The 27,453-nt window shown below is 40.0% G+C and overlaps 2 protein-coding genes across 5 annotated transcripts in view; one reads left to right on the top strand and one right to left on the bottom strand.

The window, feature by feature from the left end:
* Positions 1–956: 956 nt before the first annotated feature.
* Positions 957–26,407, bottom strand: arfip1 (ADP-ribosylation factor interacting protein 1 (arfaptin 1)). Of its 3 annotated transcripts, XM_061984132.2 has the most exons (10): positions 26,080–26,398; positions 18,000–18,277; positions 15,482–15,586; positions 12,588–12,696; positions 12,029–12,130; positions 8,908–9,020; positions 8,573–8,794; positions 8,354–8,511; positions 1,830–2,004; positions 957–1,728 (listed from the first exon to the last, which is right to left on the bottom strand). In XM_061984132.2, the coding sequence occupies exons 2-10, from the start codon at positions 18,273–18,275 to the stop codon at positions 1,573–1,575; spliced, it is 1,416 nt and encodes a 471-aa protein (XP_061840116.1). In that variant the 5' UTR covers positions 18,276–18,277; positions 26,080–26,398; the 3' UTR covers positions 957–1,572. The 3 variants fall into 3 exon arrangements, with proteins under 3 accessions (XP_061840116.1, XP_061840117.1, XP_061840118.1); XM_061984133.2 differs by lacking the exon at positions 12,029–12,130 and having other exon boundaries at positions 26,080–26,407; XM_061984134.2 differs by lacking the exon at positions 18,000–18,277 and having other exon boundaries at positions 26,080–26,397.
* An 8-nt stretch (positions 26,408–26,415) lies between these two features.
* Positions 26,416–27,453, top strand: part of fam193a (family with sequence similarity 193 member A) — a 43,607-nt gene continuing 42,569 nt past the window's right edge. The window contains exon 1 of one of the 2 annotated variants that reach the window (XM_061984130.1): positions 26,416–26,975. In XM_061984130.1, coding sequence (XP_061840114.1) covers positions 26,766–26,975 — 210 coding nt within the window. In that variant the 5' untranslated portion in view covers positions 26,416–26,765. The remainder of the gene's footprint in view (positions 26,976–27,453) is intronic. The other variant, XM_061984131.2, reaches the window with a different exon arrangement.

Genomic DNA, 27,453 nt, shown 5'->3' with positions numbered 1-27,453 from the left:
AATACTTATCAAATAAACTATAAAGAAAATGCATTCAGTGATTTAATTACAGGAGTGCTGGAAGAAGGAGGTGTTAACAGCTCTATTATTTCCTTGTTTACCGTCTCTGTGGTATGCTACACTAACTGGGATATAACCTAGTATTTTGAAAGAAGTATACTGAAAAAAAAAAACCTGTCCTATTTGCATTTACTGAACCCTTAATTGGAATATTACACAGCAGCAAAACTTGCTGTCCATAGCAAGGTTAGCGTAGCTTAGCCTAGCGAAAAAGCTGTAGTCAAATGGCAGCTAGCTTGATATTTGGACAAAGAAAATGTGCAGATTGGCGAGTTTTAGGAGCGATGCCACGTTATTCAGGGGATTTCCTTGACTGAGCTAGGCTAACTGGTAGCCTTGTCGTATGTACAGTGGAGGCCGAAAGTTTGGACACACCTTCACATTCAATTAGTTTTCTTTATTTTTATGACTACCGTATTTTTCGGACTATAAGTCGCAGTTTTTTTCATAGTTTACGCGATTTATATATGTTTTTTTCCTTCTTTATTATGCATTTTCGGCAGGTGCGACTTATACTCCGAAAAATACGGTATTTACATTGTAGATTGTCACTGAAGGCATCAAAACTATGAATGAACACATGTGGAGTTATGTACTTAACAAAAAAAAAAAAAGGTGAAATAACTGAAAACATGCTTTATATTCTAGTTTCTTCAAAATAGCCACCCTTTGCTCTTATTACTGCTTTGCACACTCTTGGCATTCTCTCGATGAGCTTCAAGAGGTAGTCACCTGAAATGGTTTTCTCTTCAAAAGGTGTACTTGAAGCTCATCGAGAGAATGCCAAGAGTGTGCAAAGCAGTAATCAGAGCAAAGGGTGGCTATTTTGAAGAAACTAGAATATAAAACATGTTTTCGGTTATTTCACCTTTTTTTTGTTAAGTACATAACTCCACATGTGTTCATTCATAGTTTTGATGCCTTCAGTGACAATCTACAATGTAAATAGTCATGAAAATAAAGAAAACGTGCATTGAATGAGAAGGCGTGTCCAAACTTTTGGCCTGCACTGTATCTCAAAATATATATTTTCTTTGTATACAGAGATTGTTGTTTTACCGATAAAACTAAACATGAGTGGTTTACTGCCACAATGGACCGTAAATTTAACTGACCGTTTTCCGATGAATTACCGCGAGGGCCAAGAGAGGTCAGGTTGTAGAAGAATTGTGTGGAATGTTAAGAATTGTCTCAACTAAAAGGAGAAATATTTCGATCCAGACACAACTCGTACGCCTTGCTGGGCGATGACATTCATACGCTGGATCGTAAAAAGGCATTTGATGAGGCATTTTCCTGCCGTTCAACCAATTTGTCAAACAAGATCAAAGTGCAATTCCCAAGATTGTATATTAGTGAAATTGATTCGAGCTTTGTTTTTGCTCTCCCCCCACAGGAAAATCTTCCTTAGAAAGATTTACAATTGCCAACGTTTGAAAGGCCATCATGACAGGAGAGTTGAGGGGTGCTGGTCCCTGTAGTTTCAGTTATAGTTTGGACAAATTTGTCGTCTTAGTGTCCCTCGAGCCAAGATGGCTGGTCCCCACCGGGCATTTTCAACTTGATGTGGAACTGCTGGAGTGTTTGTTCCAGCTGCTGCTGGTTGCCAGAGTAGTAGGCGGAGATGGCGTTGTGGAACAGGATCAGCTGGTTGTGCAATACCTTCACCTGAGGGAGATAAAACGAAACAACAACAACAAAAACGGTCAGATCTGATAAGCGATGCTTGAATGGAGAGCGGGGACAAAACGAGTGCTTTCTTCACCGACCTTGTTCTCTTCCAGGAACTTGAGCTTGACGCAGACGTCGTTTCGCATCTTCTCGTACTTCTCGCGGTAGGTCTGGAACATCTGCTGCGACTGTTCGATCTTGGGCATGCTGGTGGTGTCGCGGGGGCCCAAATTGAGCTCTTCCAAGTCCGTGCGGTACGCGTCGTACTCCACCCTGGCGGGAGTTTGCAGAGAAACTTGAAGTTTACGCTGCGAACTCTGACGACAATCTCATCAATTCACAATTTTTAACGTTAGATATTCTTTGTCCTCCTGAAATTTCAATGCCCCTGATAGCCATACTTGCCAACCCTCCCGATTTTATCGGGAGAGTCCCGAATTTCAGTGCCCCTCCCGAAAATCCCCCGGGGCAACCATTCTCCCGATTTCCACCCGGACATCAATATTGGGGGCGTGCCTTAAAAGCACTGCCTTTAGCGTCCTCTCTCACCTGAAAAGGAGACTATTACCGTACAGTGACGTGCGGTCACTGGAGGCAGGTGAGGCAGGGCCTCACCTGACATCATGGAAAGAAAAAAAATGTAAAAAGAAAAAAAATTAAATTGTTATATGTATCCAGTGATTATACTATAAAGTTATTTTCCGTTTAACTTCGCCAGTTTTAGATTATTTTTATTCAAAATCGCTGAATTTTCACATTTGCCGTTCAAATACTGAGAAGAGACGGTGCGGTGATCAGCAGCCAGTTGAGGCACGTCACTCAGTTGTGCCTCAACATGGATTGCGCAACGACTCGGCTAACTGCTGGTCTGCTGTGCAGTGAGATCGTATTGCTATATGAATTATATTATACATTTCCATAGTTTAGTTAGCTGAGGTATATAATGTACAGTGTATTTTGTCAACAACTGTATGTGTGTAACATATTTCTTGTGCTGAGCGATCATAAAACTGCTGCGAAGACGCACTGTGTGAGGCTCGCGTAATCCCGCCTCCTGGTGCCGGTTATTGCACCTCCGCCGCAGACTGCACCCCCCGACGGGAGCGCCACACCAACCAAAGCCCACACCCAAACCCTCCACGTGCAAGACCGAATCCACCCAAAAAAAGTCACTTAACAAGAAGCCAAAAAGTGCAAAAACAACATTGCTCGCGCCGGAGGAGCCGTGAACGACTGCAGGGACACAACATTAGGTACACCTGCAGACTGCAGCACGGATTTCATATTTCATTCATTCACAACTCCTCCAACACGAACACCACTGTTCCCGCACTTATAAGTAAAGGTAAGACCATAATAACGTTTTTTTATTAAATGTGCTTTTTTGTGTGCTACAGTTTGTATGTGTAAAGTTAAAGTTAAGTTAAAGTAGCAATGATTGTCACACACATACTAGGTGTGGTGAAATTTGTCCTCTGCATTTGACCCATCCCCTTGATCACCCCCTGGGATGTGAGGGGAGCAGTGGGCAGCAGCGGCGCCGCGCCCGGGAATAATTTTTGGTGATTAAACCCCCAATTCCAACCCTTGATGCTGAGTGCCAAGCAGGGAAATATGCTGGTTTGAGCTTTTAAACATAACCCGTTAACTGCTGCCAATCAAATGGTGAATAAGATACTCTTTAGGGTTCATATGTTTGTAAATCTGACTGTGATGAAGTCAGTGCCTCACCAGTCATGAACCTCACCGCACGTCACTGGACTATTATATATGTCTCCGTTATCCATAGGTTTATCTATAACCCATAAAGTAGGCATGCACGGAGCTATTTCTCAGCGTGTGTTTATTCAAGCCGGCACGATAATACACTGACACACAACATCCGGATTCCCATCATGCATTGCTTCAAAACTACGGCAAGTAGTAATGTCCAAAAACATAACAGAGAAGAAGCAGAAGAACGAAGAAGAGACAGACATGGCGACGACGAGTAAGAAGAAGAAGTACGCTTGCAAGTTCCAAAATGATTGGAAAAAATAATTTTTGTTCATCCAGGACAGCTCGAAGAGGAAGGGGTATGCTGCCTGCAAATTTTGTAGATCAGACTTTTCCATTGAACACGGTGGCCAAACGGATATACTCATTCATTAAATACTTGAAAATATATACCCCCCCATCTCCCAAATTCGGAGGTCTTAAGGTTGGCAAGTACGCTGATAGCTAAATTCAAGAAAACCTGGTAATATCTCATTAATTATGCAACTTTTACTCTAACTGCATTAGAGATCAAACGATATACAATATTTTCTGGACCATAGGGCGCACCAGGTTAAAAGGCACACTGCCGATGAGCGGGTCTATTTTCATACAAAAGGCGCATTAAAGGGGTCATATTATGATTTTTTTCTAAATGTAAAACATTTCCTTGTGATCTACATAACATGTAATGGTGTTTATTTGGTCAAAATGTTGCCTTGATTATGTTTTACAGATCTTCAAGCCGCTTTCTGACAGTCGCTTCAGGATGCATCGTTTTGTCGGCGGTCTTATTCACGTGGCTCACCTTCGGCAGCGTCTTCACCCCGTCATCTTTGTTGTAGCGGTGTAGCATGCAAGGACGGGAGTGGAAGAAGTGTCAAGAGATGGAGCTAACTGTTTTAATGAGATTCAGAATTTACTTAAATCAACAACGGAGCAGCATCTCCTCATCCGTGGCTCACTAGTGAAAAAACGTTCCGTGGTTGAATTATGTAAACCCACTACACCGGTAGTTTTAAGCGCTTCCATATCGAGATATGAGTTAGAACATTATGCTACTTTATATTATAAATGGCAACAGCAGAGGATGAATGTCCCATAAGAAGATAGCGAAAAAGAAGAAGCTTATTGACTACAGTATCGGCACAGACTACAATGGCGGACGTGCGCAAATTTTCAGGACTTATGCAGATCTCAAATACACATCAGCAGGTACCAGAAGGTAAGAAAAGTTGGTTTTGTATAATATTGTGAAACAAAACTGCAGATATTATGACTGCTAATGCGTGCCATTTTGCGGTCCTTATACACACACACCATAGTAGTACTTGTATCTCTGACTATGGTCGCCGTAATGGGCCGACAATCCATCAAGCGGTGCGAGAGACAGCGAGAGAGAGAGAGACAGAGAGAGAGAGAGAGAGAGAGAGACAGAGACAAAGACAGAGAGAGACACACACACCAATGCGGCGCTATCATATACCGTATTTTTCGGAGTATAAGTCGCACCTTACTATAAGTCGCACCTTCCAAAAATGCATAATAAAGAAGAAAAAAAACATATATAAAGATATAAGTCGCACTGGAGCCCGGCCAAACTATGCAAAAGAAACTGCGACTTATAGTCCGAAAAATACGGTAATTAAATATACAATCTATATATAGCCAACATTTTTAGAAATAATTAAATATAAAACTCAACACATTGAGTCAGTTAAAGTGGTAAATCTGCCAAGAGTTAATCAATAGTCAGTATACAAGTGTGCAGCTTTTTAAATATCACAAAATGCTTTTCTTTTTGAGGAAGCTATATTGTGTGTTTTGTTGATGGTTTTTGCAACAGCTGAATGAGCAGCACAGTTACAGTATACATAAATATTTATAAACGAATTAGACATCTTTGTTGTTCCTATCCAAATCCCTAAAATAACCTAAGCAGCATTTAGAAGTCGAAAAAATTAGAGCCAATAAATATGTGTACGCTTTATTATCTGATTAGCGGACTAATTGTTAAGATAAACGTTTACTAATAGACTATCAAAATAATTGTTAGTTGCAGCCCCAGTTCACATTACTAAAAAAATTTGATTTCTAATGTGAATGCAATCTGACCCTAATGCAGACATGACGTGGCACGCACTGCCCTGTTTACAGGTAAAAATGGCTTTAAATTTAAGTCACTCCGTACAGGCGCATTTTTGGCAATTTCAAGGATTTTGTGCAATCGAAGTCAACATGAACCTGAATCGAATAATTGCGCAAAGACGATTAAGAAAGAAGAGGACAAGTATTTTGACCCCCGCAGTTTTACAGGATATTTTGCTTCAAAGTCTGCTTGAAAAGCGTGTATGTGGGTGAGCAGTCGAAGACAAGAGTGGTGGATGTTTCAGGTGAGTTCCTAAAACATATTATTCTCACCTGTCTGTTGTCAACCATTTATTTTATAACTGTATTTTGGCGAATAAGTTTGACGCTTGTCGCTTTTTTGGTGACATTGTGGTTTGATGAAAGCATTCAAATTGACGATGCATCGCATATATATATATATATATATATACACGATTTATTTCCACATACGAAAGAGTTCTTGGTCGGATATGAAAAATTCTGAATTGCACTGTTCACATGGACATGAAAAAATCCGATACAGGTCGCATATGGACCAAAAAAATCGTAATACAACCTGCAGTGGGAACAAGGCTTAAATCAGATACAGTACAGGCCATAAGTTTGGACACACCTTTTCATTTCAATGCGTTTTCAAAACTATGACACCTGTGAAGTGAAAACCATTTCAGGTGACTACCTCTTGAAGCTCATCGATAGAATGCCAAGAGTGTGCAAAGCAGTAATCATAGCAAAGGGTGGCTATTTTGAAGAAACTAGAATATAAAACATGTTTTAAGTTATTTCACCTTTTTTTGTGAAGTACATAACTCCACATGTGTTCATTCATAGTTTTGATGCCTTCAGTGACAATCTACAATGTAAATAGTCATGAAAATAAAGAAAACCCATTGAATGAGAAGGTGTGTCCAAACTTTTGGCCTGTACTGTATATATGCGATGTGATATCAGTCTGAACGCTCCGGTCGCATTCATACGGCCAAAACGTCATCAAGTAGCGAAAAGCATCATAAACAAATAGTTAACTTATGAGCAGAAAACAAACAAAAATTATATGTTTTAAAGGGGAACATTATCACCAGACCTATGTAAGCGTCAATATATACCTTGATGTTGCAGAAAAAAGACCATATATTTTTTTAACCGATTTCCGAACTCTAAATGGGTGATTTTTGGCGAATTAAACACCTTTCTAATATTCGCTCTCGGAGCGATGACGTCACAACGTGGCGTCACATCGGGAAGCAATCCGCCATTTTCTCAAACACCGAGTCAAATCAGCTCTGTTATTTTCCGTTTTTTCGACTGTTTTCCGTACCTTGGAGACATCATGCCTCGTCGGTGTGTTGTCGGAGGGTGTAACAACACGAACAGGGACGGATTAAAGTTGCACCAGTGGCCCAAAGATGCGAAAGTGGCAAGAAATTGGACGTTTGTTCCGCACACTTTACCGACGAAAGCTATGCTACGACAGAGATGGCAAGAATGTGTGGATATCCTGCGACACTCAAAGCAGATGCATTTCCAACGATAAAGTCAAAGAAATCTGCCGCCAGACCCCCATTGAATCTGCCGGAGTGTGTGAGCAATTCAGGGACAAAGGACCTCGGTAGCACGGCGGCAGTTTGTTCCCGCAGACGAGCGAGCTATCGACCCTAGCTTCCCTGGCCTGCTGACATCAACTCCAAAACTGGACAGATCAGCTTTCAGGAAAAGAGCGCGGATGAGGGTATGTCTACAGAATATATTAATTGATGAAAACTGGGCTGTCTGCACTCTCAAAGTGCATGTTGTTGCCAAATGTATTTCATATGCTGTAAACCTAGTTCATAGTTGTTAGTTTCCTTTAATGCCAAACAAACACATACCAATCGTTGGTTAGAAGGCGATCGCCAAATTCGTCCTCGCTTTCTCCCGTGTCGCTGGCTGTCGTGTCGTCATACGGTTCAAACCGATATGGCTCAATAGCTTCAGTTTCTTCTTCAATTTCGTTTCCGCTACCTGCCTCCACACTACAACCATCCGTTTCAATACATTCGTAATCTGTTGAATCGCTTAAACCGCTGAAATCCGAGTCTGAATCCGAGCTAATGTCGCTATAGCTTGCTGTTCTATGCGCCATGTTTGTTTGAGTTGGCATCACTGTGTGACGTCACAGGAAAATGGACAGGTGTATATAACGATGGTTAAAATCAGGCACGTTGAAGCTTTTTTTAGGGATATTGCGTGATGGGTAAAATTTTGAAAAAAACTTCGAAAAATAAAATAAGCCACTGGGAACTGATTTTTAATGGTTTTAACCCTTCTGAAATTGTGATAATGTTCCCCTTTAAGAACTCACGTCAACGTTCCACCACTCCTGTTACCGACTGCTCACCCACACACTCATCAGAGCAGCAAAAATGCTTGCCCTCTTCCTTCTTAATCTTGATTGAACAAAATCCTTGAAATTGCCACAAATGCACCAGGACTAGGACCTACTAGAATTGAAGCCATGATTACTTCTGTCCGTGCTTCAGTCTACATGCGGGTCAGGTTGCATTCACATTAGACATCGCAGTTTTTTGGTCATGTGAGCGACTACATAAGATCGGATTTGACAAAAACTAAAAAATCTGAAGGAGACATTCTACCCTGCAGTGTGAACGTCGCCTAAATGGAGTTTCTTTTGCTGAAGGACGGAAACATTACACACGGGTCAAAAATAAACTGTACATGCAATATCAGTCGGCGTTACCTTGCAATTTCGTATTGTTTGATGTTGATCATGGTGTCCTCGATGGTTTTTTCGACGAGTGTGTTCACACTGGAGATGAAGAAGTTGATGGCGCCCAGCAAAGTATCCCCGTTTTTGGACAAAAGCTTTTGAGTGTCAGCGTTGTACCCAAACTCTTCCTGAATAATAGAAAATATGACTGAGTACTACCTCACCAATTATTTCAATAAGCACACTTACGTGAAGTTCTGGTGTCTTGAGACTGAGGTCTGCAAAGGCGTCGCCGAGCTGCCTCTGTGTCTGCATGACCTGCGACAGCTGAGTGGCCAGAGTCTGCGCTAGCTTGATTACGTTCTGGTACTTCCTTTTGTTATCGCGGAGGACTTCGATCTGGGCCTCCAGCTCCAGATCCACGGTTCTTGAACCCCGACCCAGCTTCTCTGACAGAATCTGCCTGGTGCACTGAAAGAGGTTCTCCCATATAAGTACTGGCGCGGTCGTAGACGCACACAATGGAACTGAAACTGCAGCTGGCGTAGAAGGACAAAACAATCAATCAGTATCAGTAGTCTTACTTTATATGTGTTGATGCTCCACTTTCGAACAAGGTCCAGTTTCTCCATGGCTGGGTTCTTCATGTCATCTGACAGGACCAAAGCTCCACTGGTTGGCTGCATATTCGGAGGGCCTGGAAGATGAATACAAATCATTCACTTAGGGAGTGACATATAGACAGATTTAGGCAGGTAGAGGGCGCAGGTGAACAAAAAGTATTTAAATCAAGACAGACATTGAAGTACAATGATCAGTAGTAGTAAAAGTCACAATCAAAGCCATAACAGATTACAGAGCCCGGAAACTGACTGGGAAAAAAAAAAATCCCCCTTCCCAAAACTGCCATAAATGTATTTACTGTATGTCTCGTTCAGCTTGATAAGCTCTATGTAACTTTCCTTGGGACCCAGCAAGAAGTACCGTGATGCTACAAGCTATTAATAGCAACGATTGCTGTGCTAAAAAGCTTCTCTATTACTAGTCCGAAACAGTGAGAATAACATTTGTTCATAAATATGCTGAAAACTTGTTGCCATCCAGTTTAAAGCTAACCTTTTTAACCAATACAAATATATCTTGCTAATTTAAGCCAGTGTACCATTACCTCGACACATTTGTCAACTGACTTATTGCTAGTTTATGTTGGATACATATGCAAAAATTAAACAGTACAACATTAAGTATACGTTGTTTACCGCACGTTTCAAGACAAACGTAAGCTTGAGTGAGGATGCTGATGTTAGCATCTCTTTTTAAAAACTACAGTTCCTTCTGTTGATTTTATATTAAAGAGTCTGTTTGCAACTTGTTTGACAGCATTGTTTAAACCTTTGGCTAGCTTATGTTACTATTAGTGGTTTCACAGAACATAAACATTGTGTATTTTTGAAATGTTGATATTTACTAATACTGTATATATTATTAAATTATATCGAATAAAAATTGCTCATTGGGCCGAGAATTTTTTCTGGCGTTTCTGGTCTGTCATATTCACCGCTGGGTTTTCATGGCCGAGCAGCTGTATCTAAGCCATACATCACCAAGTCCAATGCAAAGCGTGAGATGCAGTGGTGTAAAGCACGTTGCCACTGGACTCTAGAGCAGTGGAGACGCGTTCTCTGGACTGATGAATCACGCTTTTCCATCTGGCAATCTGATGGACCAGTCTGGGTTTGGAGGTTGTCAGGAGAACGCTACATTTCGGACTACATTGTGCCGAGTGTGAAATTTGGTAGAGGAGGAATTATGGTGTGGGGTTGGTTTTTCAGGAGTTGGGCTTGGCCCCTAAGTTCCGGTGAAAGGAACTTTGAATGCTCCAGGATACCAAAACATTTTGGACAATTCCATGGGATGGCACTTCCAGTTCATATGTGAGTAAAGGCAGGTGGCCAAATACTTTTGGCAATATAGTGTATGTACAAGCAGGGAACACGTGCACCAACTGTACACAAAAGCAGTCCCAAAGAAACAACTAACAATTTGCAGTTATGTTGTTGGTACGATAGGATATACACTTAAAACCTTTTTTTTCCATATGTGCGGATTATAATTTTTCATTTAAACGGGAAGATATAAACATCCCATCAGTCGGCATCCAAGTAAGAGCAGACATTGTACAGTAAGTGATTGTTGTATTATGTTCGCAGTTTGTATTTCTTGTTTAGCACTTAGCAATAGTGCTACATGATGCTTAGTGTTTCACTAAAGCTGGGTTTGTATAGCATGCATATTCTAAAACTTGTAGATTATCTTCTGTACATTCAGGTCTGTAAAATATAAGTTTCTGGATCATCACATCTCCCAAAGTATTGGCTCTCATGAAGTCTGCCATGATTAGTTGCAGTTGTTATTGTTGAAGGAAATGGCGAACGTTGTGATGCGTCTGTGAAATCCGCGTAAATATTACATGTTATTATGAATGTGCCAGTTACAGTATATATACAAATATATATATATATTTTACAATTCTGGAGGTTTTTGGATGTTTTTTAGAGCGTTTTATAGGCGTAATAGAGCGACTCCTATTGACTCCATTGTTAGCTGACTTTTACTAATGCTTATTTACAATTTAGAATGCTGAAAAAACAAAAAACAAAACATGTGTTTCTTGTTTTACATAGGGATTGTGAATAATAGGCACAATTCCAAAAAACAGTGCAGTTCCCCTTAACTCTAAAGGCCTTAGTGGCCACATGCGTGGACAGCACCTTTTAGCTCTTATTTCCAAAATTGTTTACACTACTGAATTGGGGTCTTATGGCCGCTTATGTGGACACTTATACTGGTGGTGTCAGAAGAGTATAACATAGAATGGAATTTGGGGAAAAAAGTGTAAAAATAAAAATGAGCATGTCTCTACACATAAAGTACACGTTTGTGTACTCATGGACTAAGTACATCATATCAAAAGATGATTCTTAGTTTTTATTCTAGTTAGGGTCCAATAAGCCCAAATAGCAAAGAGAAATAAAAAAAGCATGTAAACAAACAGCTTGGGCCTTAAGAGGTTAAAGTATGTTTAACAACTACTATGACATGACACAAGGAAATGTATCATTCTTAATTATCAATATCCTGCTGAGAACCAAAGTTCAGTGCATCTGTTTTTGGTCCATTTTTTGTCAGAGATGCATGTCTAGGAAAAAAAATACCTTGGTTACGCAAAACATAAATGTCCGATGCAGAGGACGCTCGCCCTAGGGAGATTACGTAGTTTGATCTCTTCAGGGTGATTTCTAGCTACATTTAGTCAGTTTCTGAGCTCACTTTGGCAAGGACAAATAGGCTGCAAGCAAGCCACCAGCACCAAATAAGTTTGAAGGTTGCCTCCCCAAGGTTCACTAAAAGTTACGGCGTCTATCGAGGGAAATTACGCCAAGAGGTAAATACTGATCATTAGCCATTGCAGAGAAGATAACTACTTCAACAAGCCCAGTCTTGTGCAAAGGATCGCGAGCCATTAGGTTGAGGGGAAAAAAGTGAAGTGAATCATATTTATTTTCTCTAGTGAAGGTAAAAGCTTTGATTTGGAATAAAGCCAAGCCTGTGGCGAGAAATAGAAGGGGTAAGAAACCCAAGGGAAGTATGGTAGTAGGTGTTATGTGGGCCTTTATCTGGTCTTGGGTCCGTCGCCGTGGGTACCTGTCTCCGCCTGACTTTCGCTGGAAGAGCGCGCCAGGCGGCCAGCAACAGCCGAGCTGGGAGGTACAGGCGTCACGGGGGACGCGGGGAGGCTTGTTGACCCTGGGAGATAGTCAGAATCAACATTCATCAAAGTTCAGGAGCGCAAGGGATCACTCCTCAAAAACGCCGATAACCCCCCGGGCCCCCACACACAGACACCCCTACGTATGTTTTCTTGTCGTGAGGACGGCGCTGCATTGCGAGAACAAAAGGCGACTTCGGTCACTGACGATAACATGGAAAACAGCCATGGCAACGCCGTCTCACCTCTCCGCAGAGGGATTGTTATTTGCATTTCTAACAGCGGGCACAAGGATGATGAGGAGGATGAAAAGCAGTGGAGGACAACGGAGTAAAGATGAGAAGAGGCTCATTAAATTCAAATGACGTCCGCCTTTAGAAATTGAAACAAAGCAGACTGTGGACTTTTTTTTCTTCATACGGTGTAAGCGACCTGAAAAATGTGTTCTTTGACAATATTAATTTAACAGTGATTTTTTTTTAAATTTTGTTTTACCTTTGTGTGGTCCTGATTCAACAATGCCTTCTGACGTTGAAGCAAAGTTGCTGGCGGGCACGAAAGACTCTGGAAAATCTGTGACTCCCGGATCCCCGGAGTAAGAGTCCTACAAAAATAAATCATAGTAATAGTTACAGTCTTGTAATAAATCTAGTAAAAGAATAGCTGAAAATGCAGCGATCACACTGTTGTATCATACCTGGCTTATTTTGTGATTGCTGCAGCCTTTAGAAAGTTGCAGCAAAAGCTGCAATATTTTGAGGCTTATTCTTCTTCTTTCAATAAAATTTAATGTTTTTGTAAATTAAAAAGCACAGGATTTAAAAACATTTTTTTTATTGATGTTTTGCTTGTTTTACACCACAAAAGGCTAAAAGCAGACAATAAATGACAGTAACAGCACATACTTTGTACTGTTTTAATTAATTCTAACTAATAATTGTAATCATTTATTTTAATTACAGAAAGAAATACCAGTGTTTGTCCATTCTAAACATTCCTTTATGTTCCAACACATTTACCCTGCACGTTAAGAGCATTTGTGAACTGTTGAGAGTGATCAGTAGCACTCATTTTTCTTGGTAAATTTAGACTTAGACTTCCTATTTATTGTTATTATTCAAATTTGAACTTTACAGTACAGATAAGAACAACATTTCATTTCATTAGCTCATGGTAGTGCAGGATAAAAAAGCAATAAGGTGCATATATAAATAAATAAATAGGTTACTGTACAGATAAATACATTGCACTTTTTCACATGATCAAATGAGAGACAATGAGAGCTTATCATCAAACTTCAACATCTCTAACATGTAAATACTGCCTCTTCAATAGATCAGCATTGCAAATGAAAGTCTGTTCTTGTCTCTCCCTGAATATATAAAAGGTTAAATGAATACCCAAATATATGTTAAATAGGAAGTAAATGTTTATACAGTAGGTCAAGTTGTATTTTTGCCTCATTCCTGCAAGAATCCTGCAGGAAGGACAAGCTGCAGTGTGCTCAAACAACCACCAGGTAGCATTTGTGTGCAGATAATACCCTATCATCTTTCTTTTTCGGGTTTATCATCAGGTAGGTAGTGCATTCTTCACTCACCCTTAAAGTGAGAGATGAGGCAAAAACTAACCCAGACCCACTGTATACAGCATTACCCAGAAGGCTTAGCACCGTAGACAGGAACCGAAAGTGGGTCTGAGCTACGCCGAGGATGACAATTGTGGCGTTTGTGCAATAAATAATTGATATATTGTTAAGTTTTTTTGTTCCTGCTTTGTCTACACAACAAACATAAGTGTTCATTAGAGAGTTGATGCGCGCTCAATTGGTGAAAATGTGTCAAAATTGGCCAAAAATATTTGGGGGAAAGTTGCAGGAATGGGATAATTTTATTAATGATCCAGAAGGGACTTTACATGCTAATGTTAATGTATACAATATTTTACCTGCAGGCGGGGGCAGGCCTTTATTTAGACTAATTTTTGGAATAACATTACCAATATACATAGTTTATTTCAGGTTAATAAAATATAAATGAATATACAGTAAAATACCTTTAATGTCCACACCCCTTGGACTGGCTTGCTCACATCGACATGACTGAAGCTGAAAAAATAGCCATTGGTTGCATTTACTTTCGCCAGAGACCGTTAAAGTAAAATGTGCGATAAATAACTTTCCAACCTCTCGAGGCACTGAGTTTCTCAGCTGTCATCCATAAGGGCCGTTGCGGTACTCAGTTGTAATACACTTTTCCACCACTTGTGGCAGTAACGACATCCATCCATTAATTTTCTACCGACCTCAAACAAACAGAATAAGTCTGGAGCTAAAGTCGTACAGAAGTTTCCTAATTTCCTAAGTGCAAAAATTATGACTAAAGTGGTGAAGCTGTCTTTTCATTTGCACTTTAATTTTATTGACAGTTTATTCAAAAAACGTGATATATTACTTATTATTAATTTTGTTAGAATGTATTATTTTTTGCACTGTGTAATTGTATATAAAAAAAATGTTCATCAGTTTTTGAGTCCTTTTTTGCAGTATATTTAATTTTTTTTTCTGTAATCAGTCCTTGAAGATAGTCTTTGTGATTAACACAAGCTTTCATATCATTTGACACGGTGTATCCTGTTAAACTGTAAGTAGGTTAGATAGAATTACGTAATACCATAAAAATCTAAACTAATATGTCTAATTCAGTGTCAGTATTCGATTGGGCCACGGGCCCCTTTGTTGTGGAAAAGTTAGACCCAGAAGTCAAAAAGGTTAAGAACCCATTTAAAACATGCGATAAGACTTTCAATTCATCTTGGAAACCATTTTCCTGCCTCTCTAGCTGCTGATTTGAGTGGCAACAATGTTAAAATGTTTAGCAACCTCGCATCCACAAACCCGCAACAACAAACACTTATGACACTTATGGGCTTTCTGCTCCGCCGCTCCCAGTCTGTGGAACGCTCTCCCTGACCACCTGAGGGCACCACAGACTGTGGATGCTTTTAAAAAAGGCTTAAAAACCCTTCTTTTAAAAAAAGCCTTTTTTAGATCTATGCATACTAGTTTTAACTATTTTGCTGTTCTAGTTTTCATTTATTTTTTATATCTTTGTTTTTCTAATACACTGTAGCACTTTGAGGTTGTTTACTCAATGTAAAGTGCTTTTTACAAATAAAATCTATTATTATTATTATTATTATTATTATTATAAATGTAATATAAAAAATTGCTGTTGACATTGACGGTATTAGATTTTTTTTTTAATCAGTCAACAGTCAGAAATTTTGAATACAAATTATGAAATATTGTTTTTTATTTTATTTAGAAAATACTGTGTGTGATCAAGGGGTGGTAGTGGTAGTGGCAGTAGATGATTTGAGGACCTCACCCTACGGAACACACTCCCTGGGCTCTCATCCAGGTCGCCGTTGCTGGTCACGGCGATCTCGGCGGCGGCTGAACTCCTCTGGGATTCCTCCGCCATGGCGCTCTCCTGAGAAATGGAGAGATTCCAGCCTTTTTAGTTTCAACATCCCAAAGGTGATTACCAGCAGGGAAGGGAGAACTTAAGAGCCACAATCCGATCACAACTGCCTTGGGCTGCCATCTTGTGGACGCTGCAACGACACGGACTGATCGAGAGATCGATATAATTCAAAATATCCATATTTTCTTGAAGACGTAAACAAGAGCATGACTAAAGGACAAACAACGCCCACCTGGAACAAAAGTTAAAGATACGTGTCGCCTTCCACATGTTGATGGTGGCGTGACAGCTTGGGGCATGTTTACTCTGTTAACCAAGGACCCTGAAGACTCAGTCAGGTCCAATGTCAGTTTCTGTGCTTTAGCTAAATAACTCGCAGTGTGTAAACAAAAATGTTTCCCATTTGATTGTCTGGGAGTCAAAGCAAAAGAACCGCAAAGACTTGAGAAGCAAGGCTAGAGTCACTGATAATAAAAAAGGATTCCTATGTGTGAGACAAACACATTAACTGCCGTTGTGGCGTCATGTGAGCAACACATAAATACTTTAAAAGGCAATAAGACGCCTGCATGCCGGCAGGAGGGCAGCAGAGGCGCTGACAGGTTCATTTATCCAACCAGCCCATAGCAGATAAGACGACTTTGTGCACCGTAATCCTCTCAGATGCAAAGTGTTACCTGGTCGTTGCACGCACTCACGCATTAGACTGCAATTAAATTCCTCTGAGCAGCAGCAGCGGTGTATGCTTTACTGACATTCTCTTTCTATTGGCATTGATTTAAGAGCGACAGTGCTTCCTATACATTCAGTTATTTGTGGTGGCTTATCACAAATACATTTGGACTGCTACAAATAGATTTGGGGCTGTAAACACATAAATGGGACTGTCTCTGAATTTAGCTTGTCGTTCTTACTCCATACAGCAGATGGCAATGTAACTGTTTCTTAACACACATCATCTCACCTAATCTGCCAGAGGATAAGAAGACTTAGCACTAGTAGTCTGTTTTGCCAAGTATTGTTTTTCCAAATAGCGAGAAATCTAGCAACGTTTTCTGCTCTTACATTTTTTGCATACGAACATGAATGCGCATACTTGCCAACCTTGAGACCTTCGAATTCGGGAGATTGGGGGGCGGGGGGGGGGGGGGTTTGGGGGGTAGTGGGGGTGTATATTGTAGCCAGGAAGAGTTAGGGATGCAAGGGATTCTGGGTATTTGTTCTGTTGTGTTTATGTCGTGTTACGGTGCGGATGTTCTCCCAAAATGTGTTTGTCATTCTTGTTTGGTGTGGGTTCACAGTGTGGCGCATATTTGTAACAGTGTTAAAGTTGTTTATACGGCCACCCTCAGTGTGACCAATGTTCAGAGTTTACTACACACAAATATTGAAAGATACAACACAAAACTTATGGGTTAAAACATAACCAACTAGTATAATGCACCTGTCATTGTTTTTACATCTATAATTAGCCACAAGAATGTAGAAAGTTCCAGATTTTACAGTATTTGGAATTAACTCAGTTGTCATTTTGATTTAAAAAGAGTAAACACAGTTGTTTGCCAATAAATAGCTTCACACAACCATTAAGCATGAGTGGAAGAAATGTTTTTGTGTTATCCTTCATATTCTCTGAAGAATGGCCAAGAAATCATAAATTCTCCCAGGTTATGTAAACTTTTGAGCACAACTGTACGCCCAGGTCCAACTGTATGTTTTTTTTTGTTTAAATTAAACTGATTTCACGGTGTATAAGTACTTTTGGACCACATTCAACAATACCGTTATTTTGGTCAGAATAACCATGATATGACATTTTCATGTCCTAATTTCTCTAGTTCAAATCATGTTGCTTATATGGCTCTTATTTATTGCTGTTGGAAGCATTTTGTGTCGGAGAGCAGGAAGAAGGGCTTCTTTGCTGCATGACTTGGCTTTGTCTTACACACTCAAACAACACATAACTTTATACGATAAATACAAAACATTGTTGCTAAAAATCAACAATGCCAGATTAGCCGGCAATTACATCATTAAAACCATGGATCATCCCCACATAGAAGCCAAGCATAAGACTGTGTGATAGGACCATGCTGGGTATTTGAGTCATTTTTTTGTAGAAACCATAGTTATGATAATAGTACTACATTGTCATGTCACACAGACTTACCACTGAGAAATACCAGAATACAACAAAAGATCACCAAAAGCGACACTGTCGTACTTCTACAACCACTAGCAAGGTACACCACTACACACTGTCTGAAGCTAGAAACGCCACTGATTGTATGAGGAAAGAGATTATGGCGTCAGAGAGGAGAGACCACCACCACAGCAGCAGGAACAGCAAATAATGCTCAGCAACAGGAAGAGGAAGCGCTCAAACAGGTTGATTGTCCAAAGTGAAGGTAAACGTCACCTTTGCTTCAGTGGCATCATCTCCACCTTCCTCGGGAGAGTCCCCAGTGTCATTGTTATCTACACTGGCGGCTTCACTGCCGCTCTCAACATCCTCACCGTCGCTTATGTCGATTTCGTACAGCCCGTCATCCCTGGACGCGCTATCGTCACTATCGTCAACATTTGGCTGCGGCAAGCCACTGTTCAAACTCTCCTCGGGCTCCTGACAAGCCATCTCTTGAGACTCCTCGGCTGACGTCTTCCCCGATTGTGTGTCAAGACTACCCTCAGACATGCCTGAAAACAAGAGACATGAGATTTATGAATGGGTCCTTGTGCTTGACCATACCCGACTGGGCTCGCCTTGCTCCCAAGTGTCATCTGTACGAGGATCCAAATGTTTTAGTCTGCCACAAAATGTGCATCAACACTCTCAAAGAATACATTTGTCCACAATTACCCACTAAAGTGGAAACCTCTGACATATTAATCTGTTCCAGGGTCAAATTGTAACTCGTATGCAACTTTTATTTTCTGTACAGGTAGTGTTTTAGACCAGTGGCCATTTTTTGGCCCGCAGCTCCAGTTTTGTTGGTTTACAGCAAATTGTCTAATTTAAAATCAAAACACACAACAGTCAAATTTAGAGGTGTACAAAAAAATTGACTCATTTGAATTGTGATTCTTATTCATCCCGATTCATACATTTTAAAAATCTAAGATAAAAAAAATAAATAAAATAAAATAAAATATATATATATATATATATATATATATATATATATATATATATATATATATATATATATATATATATATATATTTTATTTTATTTTATTTATTTTATTATATATATATATATATATATATATATATATATATATATATATATAATATTATATAGATTTTATATATTATATAGATTTTTGAAATGTATGAATCGATTTAGGGGTTACAGGTAAAAAAAATATTTGTATTAAAAAAAATAAATAAATAAAAAAAAATTATATATATATATAATTGTTTTATTTTAATATATATATATATATATTAAAATAAAAAAATTATATATATATATAATTTTTTTTTTTTTACCTGTAACCGTTTTTTTTTTTTAAGTTAAAGTTAAAGTTAAAGTTAAAGTACCAATGATTGTCACACACACACTAGGTGTGGCGAGATTATTCTCTGCATTTGACCCATCACCCTTGATCACCCCCTGGGAGGTGAGGGGAGCAGTGGGCAGCAGCGGTGGCTGCGCCCGGGAATCATTTTGGTGATTTAACCCCCAATTCCAACCCTTGATGCTGAGTGCCAAGCAGGGAGGTAATGGGTCCCATTTTTATAGTCTTTGGTATGACTCGTTAAAGTTAACACATTGCAAGAATCGATTTGAATCGAGAAGCGATTCTGAATCAAATTGACACACCAGGAATCTGATTGAATTATTAGGTACCCAATTATTCACACCACTGGTAAAAACTAAGCAGAAATTTCGCAAGATTTATTAAAAATGAAAAAAACAAAAAAAACACATATTTATATTATATATCTACGTATTCAGACCCTTTGCTCAATACTCAAAACATCCCCGCACCATGATGCCGCCACCACCATGCTTTACTGTAGGGATGGTATTGGCCTGGTGATGAGCGATGCTTGGTTTCCTCCAAACATGATGCTTGGCTTTCATGCCAAAGAGGTTAATCTTTGTCTCATCACACCAGAGAATTTAGTTTATCATTGTCTGACAAGCGGTAGAAAATGCATGGATGGGATTGTCTGAGAGTCTTTCAGGTGCATTTTGTCCAACTTTTTACTAAGAAATGGCTTCCATTTGGCCCCTCATGGTTGTCCTTCTGGAAGGTTCTCCTCTCTCCACAGAGGAATGTTGTAGCTCTGACAGAGTGACCATCGGGTTCTTGGTCACCTCCCCGACTAGACTAAGATGAATGCAGCAAAGAACAGAGACATCCTGGATGAAAACCAATGCTTCCCATCCAACATGATGGAGCTTGAGAAGTGCTGCAAAGAGGAATGTGTGAAACTGCCCAAAAATAGATTCGTATTCAAAAAGACTTGAGGCTGTATTTGCTTCTGAAGGTGCATCAACAAAGTATTGAGCAAAGGGTCTGAATACTTACGCACATGTGATTTTTGAGTTTTTTTATTTTTAATACATTTGCAAAAAATGTCTACATTTCAGTTTTTTTCTGTCAATCATTTCTCATCATTAGCAATAAAATGAGCTTTTTTTATTTTAGAAAATGGCTTCAATGAAACAAAGAGTGTAAGATTTAAAGGGGTGTGAATACTTTTCGTACCCACTGTACAACACAAAACTGACACAAAGTTTTGTCTTTAAATATGTCTGTTTTTAGTACTTTTTTTTAATTTATTTTTTTTACAAAATATCAAAAATGGTACTCACGCACTTAGACCTTTTAGTATTGTGGTGGAAAAAGTTTAGACACCTTTGCCTTACTTATACATCCTGTATAAAATTGTATTTTGCGGTCCTCTCCAAGGTTTCTCATTGTCATCCCACTGGGTTGAGTTTTTCCTTTCCCTGATGTGGTATCTGAACCGAGGATGTCGTTGTGGCTTGTGCAGCCCTTTGAGACACTTGTGATTTAGGGCTATATAAATAAACATTGATTGATTGATTGATTGATTGATATTTGAAATTGAACTTGTCCTAAACGTACCTTGCTTTTGTGCAAGACTAAGATATTCAAATACTACTGAGTAAGACTGCTAATCGCTCGCTGGCAGCTAGCACGCTAATCGCAAGCTGGCCACCAGTGCAATAATCGCTAACCGGCAGCTAGCACTGCTAATCGCTAGCAACTATCTGTGGTTATATTAAATGCTAACATGAATATAATATATTTATTTTTCATGTTTTTATTTCAAGCCTTAAAGGTACAGTGATAGTGTGTTTATAACCTACTATAGTGTTTCAAAAGAATGTTAATGTGTATAATTAATGAAAAAATTGCAGGGGGAATACAAAAAACAATATTAAAAAAAAAAAAATCTTAACCTTTTTACAACCCCCCTGCAGTACCTCTGTGGACCCCCTAGGGGTAGGACACCCTGTTAAAGACCTCTATCCTAGAAATTAAAAAAAATGTTTACAACCTTCTAAATATGTATTTTAACATAATTACAGCCCTCTAAAAGTTAAATAACATCCATATAGTCACATTTACACCCAATTCACCCAATATAGCATCTTAGCGTATGTTCTACTGTACATTACCGTAATTAGGCCCGGAGGATTTTTCAAGCGTTATTGCTACGGCCGTTGCCCAGCAACTAAAACACAACCACTACGTGGAAATATTTTGTCACATCCTGGGTAATTCCTCTAAGTTATAACTGGGCTTCCATGTGCTGAAACCACGGGGTTAAGTCGCTCTTTCAAAAGATGATCATCCTGACGGTCGCAGATGCAACCATTGGCCGTGTTGTTAGCATTGCATGTCATTCCACATTGCTCACACCAAAAGGCTCACCCATGCCATGAGGGATTGCTGCTGCCGAACATGAAGTTTTTCCTTGCCCTTATGTGGGCTTTGTACCGAGTATGTCGTTGTGGCTTGTGCAGCCCTTTGAGACACTTGTGATTTAGGGCTATATAAATAAACATTGATTGATTGATTGATGATGAAGTAACCAAACAGGAGTTCATCTCCACTTAGCATTGCCTGGGCAGCTTCTGATAGCATTACGTCTCGTCTTATGACAACGCCCACGTCAAAGCGCCACCACTCCGGAGATGTGTTATTGATGAGGCAGGGGTCGAAAATGAAGGCCATCAGAAAGTCGCTCTGGCAAAAGTTGCCACAATGAAGTTGTCGCCCAGATTAGCCGCTGTGTTGCTGTTAGCATTGTTAACCTGTTCAGTGAATATCTTTATCGATACACAACATAATTTTAGAAAATAAGACACAAACTTCTATGTATTACATGTAAGACAAACATACTGTATTGGCGAACGTTAAAGGTCATGGGGACCCAAAATAGTCTCAGTCCATAGTGTTACAAAAAGTCACAATTTTGTATTTTATTTCAATGCTTAAATATCTATAGATCAAATTCGTATCCATCTGTTGACCTAAAGTTAGATTTTTAAAAAAAAATGTTTTATGCCCTTTTGTCAAAACCCTCTTTTTTTCATAGGAAACATTCACAATTTGCAATATTCCCCCCCCAAAAATGACCAAAGTGGAAAGCTGTAAAATATGGTAAATAATTCAAAAAAACATTGCTTTTGGTTCTTTATGATTTTTGGAGCAATGACAATTTAAAAAAATCTGACTAAAAAAGGTATCGGGGATCCAAAAAGCCCCCACTCAAAATAGGGTTAAAATAATTCTTACAGCAATATATATTATTTTTTACATTCAACGCTTAAATCTCAAGATCGTGGGTGTCAAACTTGCTTTAAACACTTAACAACGGCGTGGCGAAGTTGGTAGAGTGGCCGTGCCAGCAATCGGAGGGTTGCTGGTTACTGGGGTTCAATCCCCACCTTCTACCATCCTAGTCACGTCCGTTGTGTCCTTGGGCAAGACACTTCACCCCTTGCTCCTGATGGCTGCTGGTTAGCGCCTTGCATGGCAGCTCCCGCCATCAGTGTGTGAATGTGTGTGTGAATGGGTAAATGTGGAAATACTGTCAAAGCGCTTTGAGTACCTTGAAGGTAGAAAAGCGCTATACAAGTATAACCCATTTATCATTTATTTATAACAATAACCTACTAAGTGGCCCCGGCCGAGTCATACCAAAGACTATAAAAATGGGACCCATTGCCTCCCTGCTTGGCACTCAGCATCAAGGGTTGGAATTGGGGGTTAAATCACCAAAAATGAGTCCCGGGCGCGGCCGCAGCTGCTGCCCACTGCTCCCCTCACCTCCCAGGGGGTGAACAAGGGGATGGGTCAAATGCAGAGGATAAATTTCGCCACACCTAGTGTGTGTGTGACAATCATTGGTACTTTAACTTTAACTTAAAAGGAATATGTTACAAATGCTTAATAAAGTGTAACAAAATAGTGCACAGTGCGAGAATGTAAACAGAGAAACCTGAGAATAATTATTTTTGTAGGTTTAGTACCAGGAAGTTATGTGATCTGTGTAACATCTAATTTGGTCTGTTATCTAAGTATGAAAATTAATTTATGTTATACACTAATTAGTTAAATATCATTGGACCAAATTATTATTTAATAATAGCAAATTTGTTATATTTTGTTATTTATTTTATTTATAAAGTCCTGCACTTTAGTTCATACCTGTTTTTTTCTGTACATCCGAATAGGGAACGGACGAGGGTTTAAAAGAAAAGTGGAAAGCAGCGAGGGACCAGGGTCCGTTTGAAAAAATCCGAAAAACTGTCATAATGTCGAGGTGACTTTTCCGGTTTTACACACAATTTATTCGCTTCCTGCAGCACTCTTTTTGCTGTCTCTTCTCACTTTATGCAAAAAATCGACAGCGAGACAGCAAGATAATACTGTTACGCAATTGGCTGTTTACCAGACCGCGAGTGCCTTTGTTCATGCAACAAACCAGGCTTCATTCTTTACGGGCTCTTCCAACCCCCCCTCCAAAAAAAATAAAAAAATAAAATATATATATATATATATATATATATATATATATATATATATATATATATATATATATTGCCAAAAGTATTTGGCCATCCATCCAATGCTAAGCGTCGGATGCAGTGGTGTACAACACGTCGCCACTGGACTCTAGAGCAGTGGAGACGTGTTCTCTGGAGTGATGAATCACGCTTTTCCATCTGGCAATCTGATGGACCAGTCCGGGTTTGGAGGTTGTGAGATTGTGCTGAGTGTGAAATTTGGTGGAGGAGGAATTATGGTGTGGGCCCTTAGTTCCAGTGAAAGGAACTTTGAATGCTCCAGGACACCAAAACATTTTGAACAATTCCATGCTCCCAACCTTGTGGGAACAGTTTGGAGCGGGCCCCTTCCTCTTCCAACATGACTGTGCACCATTGCACAAAGCACGGTTCATAAAGACATGGATGACAGAGTCTGGTGTGGATGAACATGACTGGCCCGCACAGAGTCCTGACCTGAACCCGATAGAATACCTTTGGGATGAATTCGAATGGAGACTGAGAGCCAGGCCTTCTAGACCTCACCAATGCGTTTTTGGAAGACTGGTCGAAAAATCCTATAAACACACTCCGCAACCTAGTGGACAGCCTTCCCAGAAGAGTTGAAGCTGTATTAGCTGCAAAAGGTGGCCCAACATCATATTGAACCCTATGGGTTAGGAATGGGATGGCACTTCAAGTTCATATGAGAGTCAAGGCTAGTGGCCAAATACGTTTGGCAATATATATATATATATATATATATATATATATATACATATATATATATATATATATACATACATATATATATATCTCTCTATTAGGGGTGTAACGGTACACAAAAATGTCGGTTCGGTACGTACCTCGGTTTAGAGGTCACGGTTCGGTTCATTTTCGGTACAGTAAGAAAACAACAAAATATACATTTTTTGGTTATTTATTTACCAAATTTGTAAACAATGGCTTTATCCTTTTAACATTGGGAACACTAATAATTCTGCCCACGTTAATCAACATTAAACTGCCTCAAGTTGTTGCTCAGATTAAGTGAAATTACATAACTTTTCTTCTACATTTAAAAGTGCAACATTAAACAGTTTCAAGTCAACTCATCATACTTAATTTATTACAGCATTTGGGAAGCCTGTAGTTGATTTTTATTATGTAAATGTTATATTTTTATCAACATGTGATAGGAGGGACCCTGCCATTCAAAACTAGGCTGCTACATTACTAATGACTAATGTAACTATAGCTGAAAAAATAGTACAATAGCAATAGGAGACTATTCATCCCTGAACACCATGGAGTTCATGTAGGCTTTATGATGCACTTATATTATTATATCAACTATCAGAGACAGAAACTCTTCATTTAACATAATGTCCTTTTTTTTTTTTTTGCTGCTTCAACACAGCTCAATCAACACAGAAAAAGGTAAAGTGAAATAACAGACAGACAGGGCTTTGCTGTCCGTAACACACAAGAGTGAACATAACACACAAGGGTGAAGTGTCTTGCTCAAGGACACAACGGACGTGACAAGGTTGGTAGAAGGTGGAGATTGAACCAGGAACCCTCAGGTTACTGGCACGGCCACTCTCCCAACTGCGCCACACCGTCCCCGTCCCACATGTCTATCGCGATATATTTTGCTATTGTTTTATCGGCCCAGCTCTAGTCAGTGTCAATAATGCAACATGTTCTCATGACATTACACCGGTTTGCTCTTTTATTACACTTTTTAATGTTTTTTGGGAATTGAAAAAAAAAAGTGACACGGGCCGTTAAAAAGTTAGCAGCTGGCCACAAATGTCCCCCAGGCCGCACTTTAGACACCCCTGGTCTTGATCATCTTTCCACAATTCAGTTTGCATGCTTCGTAATGACATTTTGGAAGAAATCCAAAAATAATATTCCAGCAAAATTAAAAAAACACTAAACGTGGGTTAGGGTTAGGTGTGTGTGTGGGCAGCAACTTCCTGGGTTTGATTTCCAAAGTACAATACGTGCAAGTGATTGTTTACATTGTTTAAGGTGACGTGGCAAAAGCGTACACAATAGCATGTTATTAACGCTTTTCCGTTGTGGTTGCTGAACGTCATCACACACTGCAATGTAACGCACACCGGAAGTAGCTGGCACTCACGTCTGATATTTTATTATCAACGAAATGGGCGAACTTTATTCACGATAGTATAAGTCACCATGTTTTCTCTGGGTTACGTTTTTTGTATTACAAACAGTTTTGTTGTCAAGTGTGTCGTTCACGATCCTGACTTCCGCCGTTGACGCGTAGCTTAGCTAGCCGCCTGCTAAAGCTAGCAAGCTAAACTGCTGCAGCGTCGCAGGCGAGTTTGTCAAAACTTCACCCCAAAAAGGGCATTCATGTCGGTACATTTTTTTTATAAAAATGGAAGGAAATAAATACATAAATAAAAGTAGTTAACAATACCTGTGTGCGGCCGTGGCTAACTTTTTAGCCGATTGTCGTAAAAACGGGCAAAGCAGGCGTCCTTCTTGGGTGTGGCAGCAGTTACTTGGTTTTAATGCAAAAAATCCGCAGTGGATTTGTGGAAACAACGATTGTCCTCCTCAGCAAAATTGCAACACTTTGGCGTTTGCGACCCGGAAAAAGTGATCCAGCACCACCGACCACCAGGGCCCTTCGCTTGACATCATCTGTTGCGTGCGCTCTCCCCCTGCTGTCACAATTGGCCGCTTGCAACTTTTGTCCTCAATTTATCTACTTCGGCGTTTTTTTTTTTCGTCAACTTTACAAACACGAACACATGCGCTATTCTGTCGCCCAAAAAAAAAAAATACAAATACCCAGCCCCGTTCAAGTTCGTTGCGGGTCCCGCGTAAAGAACTACATTACCCAGAACCCTCCTCGTTCCGGACGCACGTTGACGTCATCACGCAAGTGGAAGCCAAGTGGAGGCAGCAACAGCCGGCAGCCATATTGCTCAGTCAAGTCGGCTTCTGCACTTTGCTTGGGTGTCTTTTTTTTCCTCCCCCCTTAAATCGCCTCCTTGCATTTAAAAAAAAAAGAACACCACAAATATTCCACTTGAGAAACCCTCACACTTCTGCCGAGCCTGGACAGCACGTTGTCTCGGATAAAAAAACAACAACATAATGAGTCCAACCGATGCTAAACGAGGGGCTAAACGCAGGAAGAACAAGCGGGGCGGTGGCAGTAGCTGCAGTGCTGTCTGCAATAGCAGCAACGGCGTCGGCAAGGCCGGCCTTCCCTCGGCCCTCGGCTGCGTTGGAGCTCCGACACCTGCCGGCTTCCTAACACCTGCCGGCGGAGGTATCGTCAACGTGGGCTCCATTAACGGAGAGGTAAGCCGGGGGGATGTCAAAGCGGGGGACGTTATCAAGCAATCTGCCGTGGGCCCCAAACTGATGGGAGGAAGGCAGCTAGCTAACTTGCCTCTGGGGCATTTTTTATGTCCACCAAAACCTTCCCTTTAAAGCTTATTTTCTTACGCTTCGTCTGCTAACAAACTGTACCAATTTTGGGCTTAACGCTACCGTAAACATTACAGTGGGACCGACGAGACTACCTTGCCACAGTTAGCTTAAGTTCTTAGCTGCGCCTACATCTACTTATACAACATACAACACATTGTTATACACTCTAGTGTACTTCGTGGGGACTTTGCTACAAAACTACACGTTGAGGAATAAAATAGTGTTTTCTTACCACTACAATCCCTAAGATAAACACCAATGCTAACTAATAATGCTAACTGCTACTCTTGTGTGGGCCTTGGCTCTCTTCTCACTAAGGTTTGACCTGACAATGTTTATTATTGCT

This window comes from Nerophis lumbriciformis, linkage group LG25 (assembly GCF_033978685.3).
Source record: "Nerophis lumbriciformis linkage group LG25, RoL_Nlum_v2.1, whole genome shotgun sequence".
Taxonomy (NCBI): domain Eukaryota; kingdom Metazoa; phylum Chordata; class Actinopteri; order Syngnathiformes; family Syngnathidae; genus Nerophis; species Nerophis lumbriciformis.
Note: the sequence above shows the minus strand (reverse complement) of the source record. Positions and strands in the feature narration are given on the sequence as shown.